The 12223-nt window shown below is 41.6% G+C and overlaps 1 protein-coding gene across 6 annotated transcripts in view; it reads left to right on the top strand.

Annotated features, from left to right (window-relative positions):
• Nucleotides 1-9673, top strand: part of LOC126278247 (iron-sulfur protein NUBPL) — a 29718-nt gene extending 20045 nt beyond the window's left edge. For 4 of the 6 annotated variants that reach the window (XM_049978235.1, XM_049978238.1, XM_049978237.1 and 1 more), the window contains 5 exons: nucleotides 7663-7932; nucleotides 8024-8220; nucleotides 8309-8441; nucleotides 8532-8673; nucleotides 8787-9673. In XM_049978235.1, the coding sequence (XP_049834192.1) occupies nucleotides 7663-7932; nucleotides 8024-8220; nucleotides 8309-8441; nucleotides 8532-8673; nucleotides 8787-9241 (1197 nt within the window). In that variant the 3' untranslated portion in view covers nucleotides 9242-9673. Of the gene's footprint in view, nucleotides 1-272; nucleotides 4355-7662; nucleotides 7933-8023; nucleotides 8221-8308; nucleotides 8442-8531; nucleotides 8674-8786 lie in introns of those variants that run through there. The other 2 variants (XM_049978239.1, XM_049978240.1) reach the window with 2 other exon arrangements.
• The last annotated feature ends 2550 nt before the right edge of the window (nucleotides 9674-12223 follow it).

Here is a 12223-nt window from a genome sequence, read left to right as displayed (position 1 = left end):
GGCACATGAGTGGAGCTTTGAGGGTTTTGTTCACTGTGCCACAAGCCCTTTACTCTGAGGACTGATACATGGTCATTCATGCCATGGTGTCCTAGACAGCAGGTGGCAGTGACAATGTGCACAACATAGTCATCATGCTGGTTGCAGCAAGTTCAACCCGTACGATTCAGATGACAGCCAGGCTGGTGTAAGGCATCAACAGCATTCTGGCCAGGTCACCAGGTGATGTATATGACAACAATAGAAGTAATTGCAAACCTCACTTCTTCATGCATTAGCCGTGTCATGTGCCTAAAATAGGCCCGAAAGTATCCATCTGTGAGGTGGCTATTTGTGATGGCCCACAAGCCCCAGACAGCAGTTCTGTCGCAGCCAGCAACCAGAAGATGTTTAACCAATGCTGTACCAAGGACTTAGCTATTGCCCTGGACAGCACACATCCTCCTTGGGCCTGGGATTCTTAAGTGTTCAACAGTGCCAGCAGGGACATGGTATCATTTGTACTCTTCTTACATGAACTGACAAGATAGTGTCAGCCTTAAAGTTTTCTATGCCTGTCGAATTCCTAAATTTTCTTTACCGTTGGACACTTGATATATCAACAAGTGAAGCACCTGTATAAGATTTCATCAAGTGTTTGTTATTCCTATAAACTGACGTTGGCTACAGTCTTCTTTATGCAGAGATTGGGGGAATCAGTGTTAAGTAAGTTTGTAATGCTCATGGCATCTGCTCTTCTCCTAGTTTTGTTGTAGTCTGGTTGCAGAGAAGTAATATTGATCTATGAGAGGTAGTCTACAACGGTGTTGTAGGCACCATGTATATGACATCTGTCATATATTGCGCAGTAAGTTCGAGATGACTGAAGCAACAAGGACTAATGCCTGTTGAGGGGTGCTATATGGTGTCTGTGTGTGGCTTGTGATCCTTACAGATAATAATGTGTCTTCTTCAATATCTTCTATAAAACATCTGACTTCTGCGTAGACAGTGATTAATTTACAATCGCACACAGTCCATTTTGACTGCAAGCCTGTGCACTTTTTTGAGAAGCCAAGCAGTTGTGCTTCACTTGCCACATCTTCTTGTAAGACAGCTCTAGTGGCTGAATCGCTAGTGTCAGTTGTGACAGTCAGCTGTGCATTGAGTAACTGATGGGCCAAAGTGTTTGCTTTTGGGAGGAAATCTTCAGCTAGTTTAAATGCTTCTTGCATTTTTCTTCCTCGTGTATTCGGCATGGTTAGAGATCAGTGAGGGGTGGGGGTGTGTCTCTGTCACTGCCATCTGTGACAGGAGACACTGATAAACATTTACGATGCCTAGGAAGTGTCACGGGTCATGGTAAATCTGCAAAGGTGGTAATTGCTTAATGAGTGTGAACTGAGGTGGGTTTTGATCGTTGTGACATTTAGTATGTGCAAGAGAAAGCTCACTTTGCCCTTCCACAGTTGTGATGTATCCTCATATATGACCATGCCCGCATCTTATAGGGCAGTGAGAATTGGTTCCATATGCCATTCATGATCATGTGGGATAGTGGAAATACTATTAATCATAAAGGTAAATGTTAACAACAGTCAAATTTGAAGAGAACTTCATCAGTGAACTACTGCCAAGTTTGAGCAGCTTTCTTTAGTCTGTAAGTCATGAAGAGGAAGCAAAAAGTCCAAATGCTGTGATTATTGTGGACTTAGAGATGTTTTCTGCACTAACAAGTATCTTGAGATAAGCTTTATGCAATCAAGATGCTGGAAGTAGTGGTGCCTGGTAATGTGTGTTTTAGATTTTGAATGTATCAAATTGGTTAACAGCTGGGTATTGCTTGAGTGTTGGGAGCTCTGTAATCATGGCAGTGTCCCCCAGAACTGTCAATTTTTGGTATAGTTTCTATTGTGGAAGCCCATGAGCTGTACAAAGGCAGACTATCCCTGATGGTAATAGTTCATTGACCACCACCTTGCAGACCACATTTGTGTCAATGCCAGCCGATGTGCTTTATGGTGGAGCAGGAGTTTTGAGAATTTGATGCAGTGTATCATTTGGGATGGTGCATTGTTTAACTTTCATTTGTGTCTGGTTGTCTGAGGGGATGGTACACTCATTTGATATGCTGAGAGACAAGACAGTGTGTGCCATACTGACCTGTGTTTGATGTGGTGTGCTTGCAGTCATTGACTTACATAGTGACACTGAGACATGGTCAGTCAAAGTGATGCAGCAGACACATTGTGTGTGCATGAGTATAGTTCTGAGTTGTCAGTGTGGAGTGCGTCCAATGCTTTGCCGAACACCAGATAAAGCTGCTGTGTCATCATTAGGTACTCCGTCATTGAAAGCTCTCCTTTAGTGTGTTACAATGTGTGTCCTCATCATGCTAATGCTCAGCAGGGCACTAGGTAGTTTCTGATGGACGAGGAGGCAGCGAGGCAAACAACCATGGGATTAGTCATCTGGTATCATGACGTATTATCATTGCATTTTTTAAATCTGGCAAAGGTGTTAGTGCCATAGGAAGTTGATGCTTACTACTGGTTCACTCACTCGGTAATGTATGGGATCCATGGAAATTGTTGATCTGAACTTAGTTCCAAGGTACAGTTAGTGGTTCGGCGCAAGTTGAAATGCAAGTAATTTGTGGCATGGAGTTATAGGGATTTTGTGCCTGATAGTGTTGCATTTGTGTTCTTCAGTTCTAAACTGATGTCTGACCCCAATACTGACGAGGAAATATTTACATATACTTTGAGCCAAAACAGTTTTCCATTCAGTGGTTGGAGTGATGCATAGAATGTTTGCTGCACACATTGTGGACATTGGTGGGTTGATGTGTCGGCATGGGGTTCTGTGCCTATTGAGGCTCGTTGCAGTTTAGGTAGCTGCAGGGAGGCTGGTAGTTGTATCGTGCTACCAAACAGGACACAATATCAACATTTCGGGGACTTTGACGCAGTGGTGGCAATTGGAACATCGTTGCCATCTGCAAGAGCACTGGTGTATGTGCTGTGCAGGGTGGTGTCCTGACTGGGAGCAGTGATGTCACTGTTGTGTGCTTTCGGAGTGGTTCAGCATGTGTTTGACTAAGATCTAACGCTGCAAGTCATGTTGTTATCCACAGCACTGATGTGTTGTCTATGCTGTAGCACAGTGAACAATCTGTCTCCCAGGTACAGCATCTTCCCTAATGACTGCCTCCTTGAGCAGCCATGGTGAATTGTAGCTGTGGCAGAAGCTTGACAATGCGTAGAATATGTAACACAGTGTCTGGAATGAGGTTTGCTTCGAGTAGTATCTGCAGCTGGTGTCAGAGTTACGATTTTGTCTTGGTGGTGATTTGTTCATCATAGATTGCCTGTTTCATTGGTTGTTCTGGGGTGCGTGACAAGTGATGAAGCAAGGCAGATTCTTGACAATTCATATTTATTTCATTTGGATGGTGCGAGGATGACATTGTTGATAATGTCTGCATTCTGTGCTAGGTGGCAAAGTAACATCACGAATAGAAGGTTGTCATGCAAAGTTTGCAATGAAGTAAACACACGTTCTTCTGTTGCTAATCACAGTGCTGATTCTGGCCAGAAGAGTGGCAGATTGGATTGCATACTGAGTCTGAACTGAATTATGACCTAGCCGTGGTTGTGCTGACGCTGTCTTGCAAAATGGTGTAACTGATGAAGTATTGTGGAGCACTCAGTGTGGTTTTGTAATTGCATCTGGACCATGCATTTTATTTTGCACTCTGCATTCCATCATACGTGGCAGTCCTATTTCCAAATAGTGTTTGCAATGTGGTTGGTGCAGGAGTAATATTACTGTTCATGTTTATTCCAACCAGTCCTGCTGCACTTGATGGGGAATCTTGTACATAGGTCAGCAGTGAATTGTTAGATGGTGGCCATTGTTGTTGTGTTGCAGAGCCTGCATCATTTTCAGAAGCAACACCTGTAATCATATTGAGTTTGTATTTGAGCACTGGTTGACAGTTATGCATTATCAGTAAAATCAATGTAATATCATTTACATTAATCCTTAAGGCATTGTTTCAAGGGGGTGGGGCCCTATCTGTATCGTTCATACTGGTCAGTGCAGTAAGTTAGCCTTGGTAGTGACATCATTTTCAGTTTGTTGGTCAAAGTTGCTATTTTGTAAGCTTCTGAGACCTGTTACTGATCGGTCCACCTGCCGATTTCCTGATGACTGTACCGAGAGGTGGTTAGGCTTTGGTATTGCCACTCAATCAGTTCATTGTGATTTGTTTACAGATAGAATTTATTATTTTAGAAATATTGACTGGTTTTTAGGTTCAGATTTAGTGATTATATTTTACTGAAGAATCACAAGGACACATTAGTGGAAGGTGAGTTCATAACAGATTGTTTTCTTTTGTTAGAAATATTGTGTGTATTGTTGTTACTGTGAATGATTATAACATCAGAAAACATATTTGGTCAATATTCTCACAAAATACCTTTTATTTTTATGTAATTAAGAGTTTAAAAATCATTAAATTTTGAGACATTGGCTCTGCTTACGTATATTACCTGACTGTTAGCTGAAATTACTTGTGACTTTCCCAAAAAGGTTTAGTTTTTAACTATCTAAACGCATTTACAACTTTCAAGTAGCTATGGAAAGGAATTATGGAAAGCCTGAGAGCCGAATTTTGCAAAATTTAATGCATTTATGGCTTACAGCCACATCATTCAGTGTTTCTCTCCATTAAATTCAACAGAAATAGAGCAACTGGTACATATTGTTTATCATGGCCAACTGGTCAAGACAAGAGACTCTGGCGATAAAGGACATTGGTTTGCATCCAACTGGGTGTAAATTTTTTTTTTTTTCCTCTCTTCGTGTTTGCAACACATTCTGACACTTTCTTATTCATGAAAGTAAAGTATTTTTCTGCAACATTGATTGTTGTTTACATGTAAGAGCTTGCTTCCTTAGTAATGAATATCTTTGATTCTGTGACTCATGTATGTTTAAAAACACAAAAGATGAAATTGCTGAGTGAAATAACTGACTGTGACATTTATATTTTTTCTTGCCACAAATAATAGGATATTTGACTGGTTTCTGGAAATGATCTTAAATGATTATTTATGTTATTTTATGCTCCTAGCATACCTTTTTTCCTCTGACTTTCAGTATTTTTTTATAAAATGGAAATGAAATTCAAATAATTTGAACACGCACTAAAAAGCTCCCTTCAAGTCATGTGATGCCTGTGACGTCACTGGCTAGCTCGCTGCTCCTACCATCATAATCCTAATTCACAGTGATGTCTTTCTTGGGAATTTCAGTTTTGGAAAATGGATTACAACTGGTGTACTACCATACTGTACAAGTATATCTACAAAAATTCCTTCAAAGCTGTTTTTAAGTGTTCCAGAGAATGAGAAGATGCGTAAAATGTGGTTGCACTGTACCGGCAAGTTGCCATCACATTGATGCATAATTTCACTAACTTATTTAAAAATGTGTTGCACTGTGAAGTTAACATTAACTTATCTCCAAGACGTGCTCTCCCACTGTTACAACGAAGGATAGAATCATGCAACAAAATTAAACTCCAAGTGAAAATTGTCATTTTAACTAATGACACCTCAATCATTTGGTAGCTCAGTTGTTAGAATGGTAAACTGCCGAATTTTATAAAATGGATGTTCATAAATTGCTGGTTCTAATATAACACGAAAAAACATTTTAACGTATTTGTAAAATGACTCGACAGTCCTCTCATATGAAAACCAAATCACAATTACAAAACTTCACCACACCAGTCAGAAACAGCATATTACTGTGTTTTCCTTGCTGTTTACATGTGCTGACATTTGCAGTCACTGTTCACACTCGTCACATTCAAAAAGATACTTTATAGTTAATGTGACCACACACTTTTTACTTTATGAGGAACAATTTTTTTAATCTTTGTGTTGCCTAGCTAGGATCCTTGTTATTTAAACTTTCACAGTTTCATCATTTTACATAAAGATGAAGTAAGTCTGCTTCAGATGCTGACATTAGTTTCCACTCACAAGCATCTCAGCCCTCACATTTGTGTCACCTGCATGTTGTACACATTTCATATCTCTCCGTATAACCCCATCGTCCTGCATATCGTGGGCGTATAGTGGTATCTTTATTGCTAGCAATGACTTCCAAAACATTGAATTGTTTGTATGCCAAGTAAACGCATTTATCCTCAGTTGTCCGTTTTTCAGACTAGGACTAATGTGAAACTATATATAATACATTCCACAATCAAAACAACTGCTACAATCAGTTCTTGCTAACGCTATTGTCATACTTTGTGTAAAACTTTTAAAAATATGACTCTTCCATGATTCAAACATGTAACCTCTTTAACTGCAGCATACTCCGCTAACTGTTGTGGCATGGAATGCCTACCAGATGCAATATCTCTGCTGATGCAATATCTCTGCTGAGGACCTTCTACAAAAGAAATCACCACCAAGTTTTGCCAAGAATAATTTTGTTGGGCTTTGAGTCATAGCTCGTGAGTGATAGTTCACAATCTAGTTATTATATACAGACCCATTTGGAAAACATCTGCCGTTCTTTAGTTTTGAGCAAGTTTAATGACATTGCAGGGAGCAGGGAAAACAATGTCAGTCATCCCACATATTGCCTCTGTAAATGGGTGGAACAGAAAGGAGGCTTCCACTGTCATCGTTCACAAAATTCCTTTCTATTGTTGCTTAAAACTTGTAATTGTGTGTTCTGTCACTAAATAGCTGAACTATTTGCAGTAAAAGTACGTAAAAACCCTGTAACTTGGGCTAACGGTCCTATAAGACAAATATAGCTTTGTCTTACTCCTAGCCTGTGATGTCACCAGAGCATCAGCCAATAACAGTGTGTTTTTGAACACATGACCAGATCTCGGCATGTAATGATTTTTACGCTTTAAGTACATAAAAATAACAGACATTTTGTGAGAATATTGACTGTAAATGTTATTTAAATGTTATAATGAATCAGAATAACAGCAAACTGAACAATATTTTTAATACTGGAAAGTAGCCTATTAACCATTTTTTCCAATGCATAGTGATTTCTGAGTTTGGTGTTAGGCAGGAATTTAAGATCACAACTTAAATTATTGCGAATGAAACTGGCAGCAACCATCTTTCTGCGATTGAGTTCTTAAAAGTGGTAAACAGAATGAAAGATCCCTGCCATAATATTTTTAGACTATACCACCATATGAAAAGCATTTTGATTTTTCTGATACATGTTATAAACTTTGATGAACTGCAGGAGTTCTCAAAAATGCATTTTTTAAAATTTTGTTTTTTAAGACCCAAATCGTTGATGTATCATATAGAAAAGTAGGCTACTTCATCATTTGGATCTGTAGGAGTGAGTTAAACCACATTCTCTGCATCTTCTTATTCTTTGACACTGCCTGAAACAATGTTTGGGTGTTTTTATAGATATATTTGTATGATGTGGTACTACACACTATTCCTAACTCATTGTCTGAAATACAAAATCCAATACAAGATGTCAATGTGGATGAGAATAAAATGGCATAAACAGCATTTATGGCAATTTTCAGAACACAGTCAAATACCCTATCATTATTATGTCTGCATGGAAACATGTGGTCAGGGTAAACATTTCTGTGCATTTCAGCTGAGACTCATGGAAGTGGACATGGTGCGCATGTTACTCTTGAGGAGGAGGCAAGAGCGTCGAAGGTGGACACGGCAGCTCAATGGAATGCGGCGCCATGCAATATGGCAACGTAACCTGAGGGACGAGATGAATCCATTTGAAATGCCCGAGAGCGACTTCATGGCAAAATACAATCTGAGTCGGGAGATGGTCTGTAATTTGGTTGAGGAACTGCGGCCGTACATGAAAGGCCATCAAAGAACTACAGCCATTCCTCTGCACTTGAAGGTACATTTGTTTAGCAAATCCTGAAATGATTAAATCAATTAAACATACCCAATCAGTCATTAAATGAATTTGTTACGTTTTTCCCCTCTAGGTTTTGACAACTCTTCACTTCTTGGGACATGGGTCTGATCAAAAGGGGGTAGGGGCTGACAATGGAGCTGCCATGAGTCAGCCAAGCGTTTCAAGGTGCATTGACGAAGTTGTGAAGGCTCTTAATGTGCCTGCAATTCTGAGGGCTGGTGTCTCCTTTCCTGAGACACGAGAAGATAGGTTTCGTATTATGCAAAGGTAGTGCATATATTGTACCACCTTTTGTGGTGAACATTGTTTCCTTACACTAAAAGCCACTGTTTTAAAAATTAACGACATGTTACAGTAACTTCAGATACTCATCCATTCATGGTGTCATTGGGTATGTGGATGGAGCTCATGTAATTATTGCAGCTCCCGATGTTCATGAAGAGCAGTATGTGAACAGACATGGCACACATTCCCTGAATGTTCAAGTGGTAAATACTAAGATTTGAAACCTTGAGTTGCTGCACATACAAATGACAACAATATTTCTAGTTTACTGCTTTGTCATTTATACTTTGCAGGCATGTGACTCGGACATGATGATCATAAATATCTTGGCACGATACCCTGGGTCATCGAGTGACTCCTTTGTGTGGGCCAGTTCTGCACTCAGAGGGAAAATAGAAGAGTTGTATAGAGGAGGAGAAGAATGCTGGTTATTAGGTAACTACAAAGAAATATTAAATGCTATCTTTTTTTTGCTGTAATACAACCTAACAGAAGTTATGATTATTTGCACAAATTTATCATATTTTTATGATTTATTTTTTCAATAGGGGATTCTGGATACCCTAATGAACCGTGGCTCCATATACCAGTAACTGATTCTCTACCTAACAGCAGAGAAGCCAGTTTTAATCAAGCCCACATGATAGCTAGAAGCATTGTGAAGAAGACAATAGGACACCTACGCAACAGATTCAGGTGTTTAAATAAACACAGAGTACTGGAGTACAACCCAGTGAAAGCAGGCTTCATTACAAATGCGTGTGCAGTTCTGCACAACAAATGTGTGACTGCCCATATTCCTCTGCCTCAATCTGAAGCAGATCACAGTGACAGCAGCAGTGATGAAGATGAGCCACCACCAGTGGTGAATCAAGGCCATGCAAGAGACAGATTGCTGCAGGAGGCCCGAGTTGTCAGAGCGGGAATTATTGCCAGATTGCCCCCACTTCCACCTGGTGGACCCTACTACCCTTGTAGGGCCCGTTCACATTACCAAAGATAGTATTTGTCTCAAATTTTCAAAAATATGGAGTTTCTTTTATTACAGTAGAATCCCCATGAATTTCCTCCTGTGATTAATTTAATTCATGATAGAAATGTTTGTTTTATATCTGTGCTGCAGTCTGTGTGGAATTCGCATTCCACATAAACCATTTCAGCACAGTAACCAATTTATCTTTCAGTAAGCTTGTCCCCAGTTAAAGTAACAGACACTGTGAGGTAGCCATCTTTTATTTTTATGTAATGAAAGTGATGTTAACTCTTTAGATAAGAATTTATTTCCTCAATCAAGACAAATTATCTTTTAAAAGCAAGTCAGCACGTTACAATTTAGTCTGCATTTTAGTGAAAGTATTGTTTCATTAGTACTGTAACAAAAGTCTGAGTCAAATTTGTACAAACATGATTTAATAAATTTGTATAAAAGCATGAATATGTAGTTTGCGTTACTTACATGTGAATTTTTAATTTTTAATTAGGCCTCAGTGCTTGCTTCGATTTCAATGTCTGATTAGAATGTAATATAATTCAAATCAAATTTCGCTGTTTACACTACTCATTGTCTCTCCTATGCCTCAGGTACTCCTCCAGTCTGGAAGAACATACAACAGTTAAACAATAAATAAGCTAAGGAAAAATCAAAACATTGAAATGTATTTGAAACTTGCTCCTTCATGGCTCAAACAAACACCCCAGCTGCTCCTACAAATGCCTCACCTGTATTTTCAATGGCAACAGTTCTGCGTTTTCACACTGAAGCTGTGCACATCTGATGGTGTTTTGCTCCTGCATCCAAATCGCCCCCAGGGGCTCAGCATTCATTTGCTGGGTACAGGCTTGGCGACCCCGGGGTTCCTGAGCTGGGGACTGGTAAGCGCCGCCAGTCCCCCGTCACCGTAAGCTCTTGGCATGCTTCAACGACCACCGTGCGGCGCGGCGGTGGAATGTTGTGTGTCTCAGGGAGTGGGGATCTTGGCTTGGCCGCCCAGATCGCGAGGATGGAATAAACCTCTATAAACAACCCCTCAATCTCAAGGTGTGCTGCGCGCCAATGAGATGCATGACTGTTGAGGTGGAACAGTCATTAGCGGGCAACCCCTGGGGAATCTGCCGCACCTCAGTTGTATAAGGCTTACCTAGGCATGCGGGGCTCTGTCTAGGTGGACTTCTAGTTCCCTAGCTGCTCGTGGGACCGAGATGGATCCTTCGAAATCCTCTTTCCCTCCTCCCAGCGGAAAGGGTGGGTCGCTGGAGGGTTCTAACACCCAGTCTCTGAAGAGGCCTTGTGCAGTCAGTCTCCCTGACTGCAGCACATCTTTGACAAGTGAAGTCTTAAGTAACAGGATGCATTCTGGTGCTCAGAATGTGTTTCTCATTGTGAAACAGATGGAGGGTAGTTTCGAGAAGGTTTCGCCCTTCTGTATACAAAAGGGATTGGAGGGCATCTGTGGCTACATGAAATCGGTGAAGCGCTTACGTAATGGGACCTTGCTAGTGGAAACTTCCACTTCCTAGCATGCAACTAACCTCCAGTCTGCTAAATGTCTTGGAAAGTATGCCATAGACACTGAATTGCACAGCACCTTGAACTACAGCAAAGTTGTTGTGACATGCCGGGATCTAGTTGACATTCCCAAGGACAAACTGCAACGTGAGTGGGCTCCAGAAGGTATCGTTGATGTCCAGCACATCATGAAGAGCGTTGATGGCAATCTTGTCAAATCCGACTCCTTTATTCTGACCTTCAGTAGCACAAAACTCCCTGAACATGTTAAAGCTGGCTTCCTTCGCCTTAGTGTGAGGCCTTATTTCCCGACCCCAATGCGCTGTTTTAAATGCCAGAGTTTTGGGCATACCACCTTAGGATGTAAAGGCGAAGCGACTTGTGGCAACTGTGGTAAGGCTGCTCATAAAGGAGTTGGTTGCTCGTCTCCGGCTAAATGTATTAATTGCTCTGGGAACCACCCTGTTTGGAGTAGGGACTGCCGAATATTTTTAGAGGAACGCAAAGTCCAGGAAATCAAAACAACCAAGCGAATCCCCTATGGTGAGGCCAAGAAGATCTATAAGTCGATGCAACCTCCCACATTTGCTACATCTTTCGCATCCCTGGTTCAGAAGCCTACTCCAAAAGTCGATTCCTCAACGCAGACTGAGGTGGTGAGTGTTGGCACTAACACCTGCAGCTGTCAGTGCACTTGCAACACAGCCAGTGTTTCAGAGCTGGTAGCCCCTACTCGAACGGCAGACAAGGGTATAGTGGCGAACTTGGGCCAGCCCCTGTCGCCTCTAACAGCTGAGGCTGTTCCCAAGCCCAGTGCGCCAGTTATCACTCCCACATCAGCTCCCCCAAAGCCCACCAAACCACAGAAAGCTCCTGTACTGCAGCAACACTGGGTCAAATCCCGTGGTAAACCATCTGACCATGCGGCTGTTGTTGTACGTGAGGCTTCATCTGACTCTTCACCAGAGTTGATGGAATGCGACGTATGTGTGGGGCAATCAGCTCACTCCACACCTGCCCCTCCACCTGCTGCGGTCTCCCCGCCCCGTCGGAGAGACAGGATGAAGGTGCTACCCCCAACATAGATGGCTCCCATACTTCAGTGGAACTTGCAAGGATTCAGGACGCATGTGGAGGAACTTCTACTCTCTCAGGGTAGACCACTGTGTCTCTGTCTCCAGGAGACTTATTTCCATCCCTCATACTCCCCTGAGCTGCGAGGCTATACACTCCATAAAAAGGATGACCTGTGTGGAGAGAGAGCTAGAGGAGGTGTAGGTATTTTTGTCAGGACGGACTACCACTTCTCGCCTCTCTCGCTTGTAACGACTTTACAGGCTGTCACTGTGTCTGTGCAAGTACGTCATCCATTGACTGTCTGTTCACTTTACTTGCCCCCACATGAGGCACTTGATGAAGTGGCCCTCACCGACCTTCTTACACAGCTCCCCCAACCATTCATTATTTGTGGTGATTTTA

Source organism: Schistocerca gregaria, chromosome 6 (assembly GCF_023897955.1).
Source record: "Schistocerca gregaria isolate iqSchGreg1 chromosome 6, iqSchGreg1.2, whole genome shotgun sequence".
Lineage (NCBI taxonomy): Eukaryota > Metazoa > Arthropoda > Insecta > Orthoptera > Acrididae > Schistocerca > Schistocerca gregaria.
Note: the sequence above shows the minus strand (reverse complement) of the source record. Positions and strands in the feature narration are given on the sequence as shown.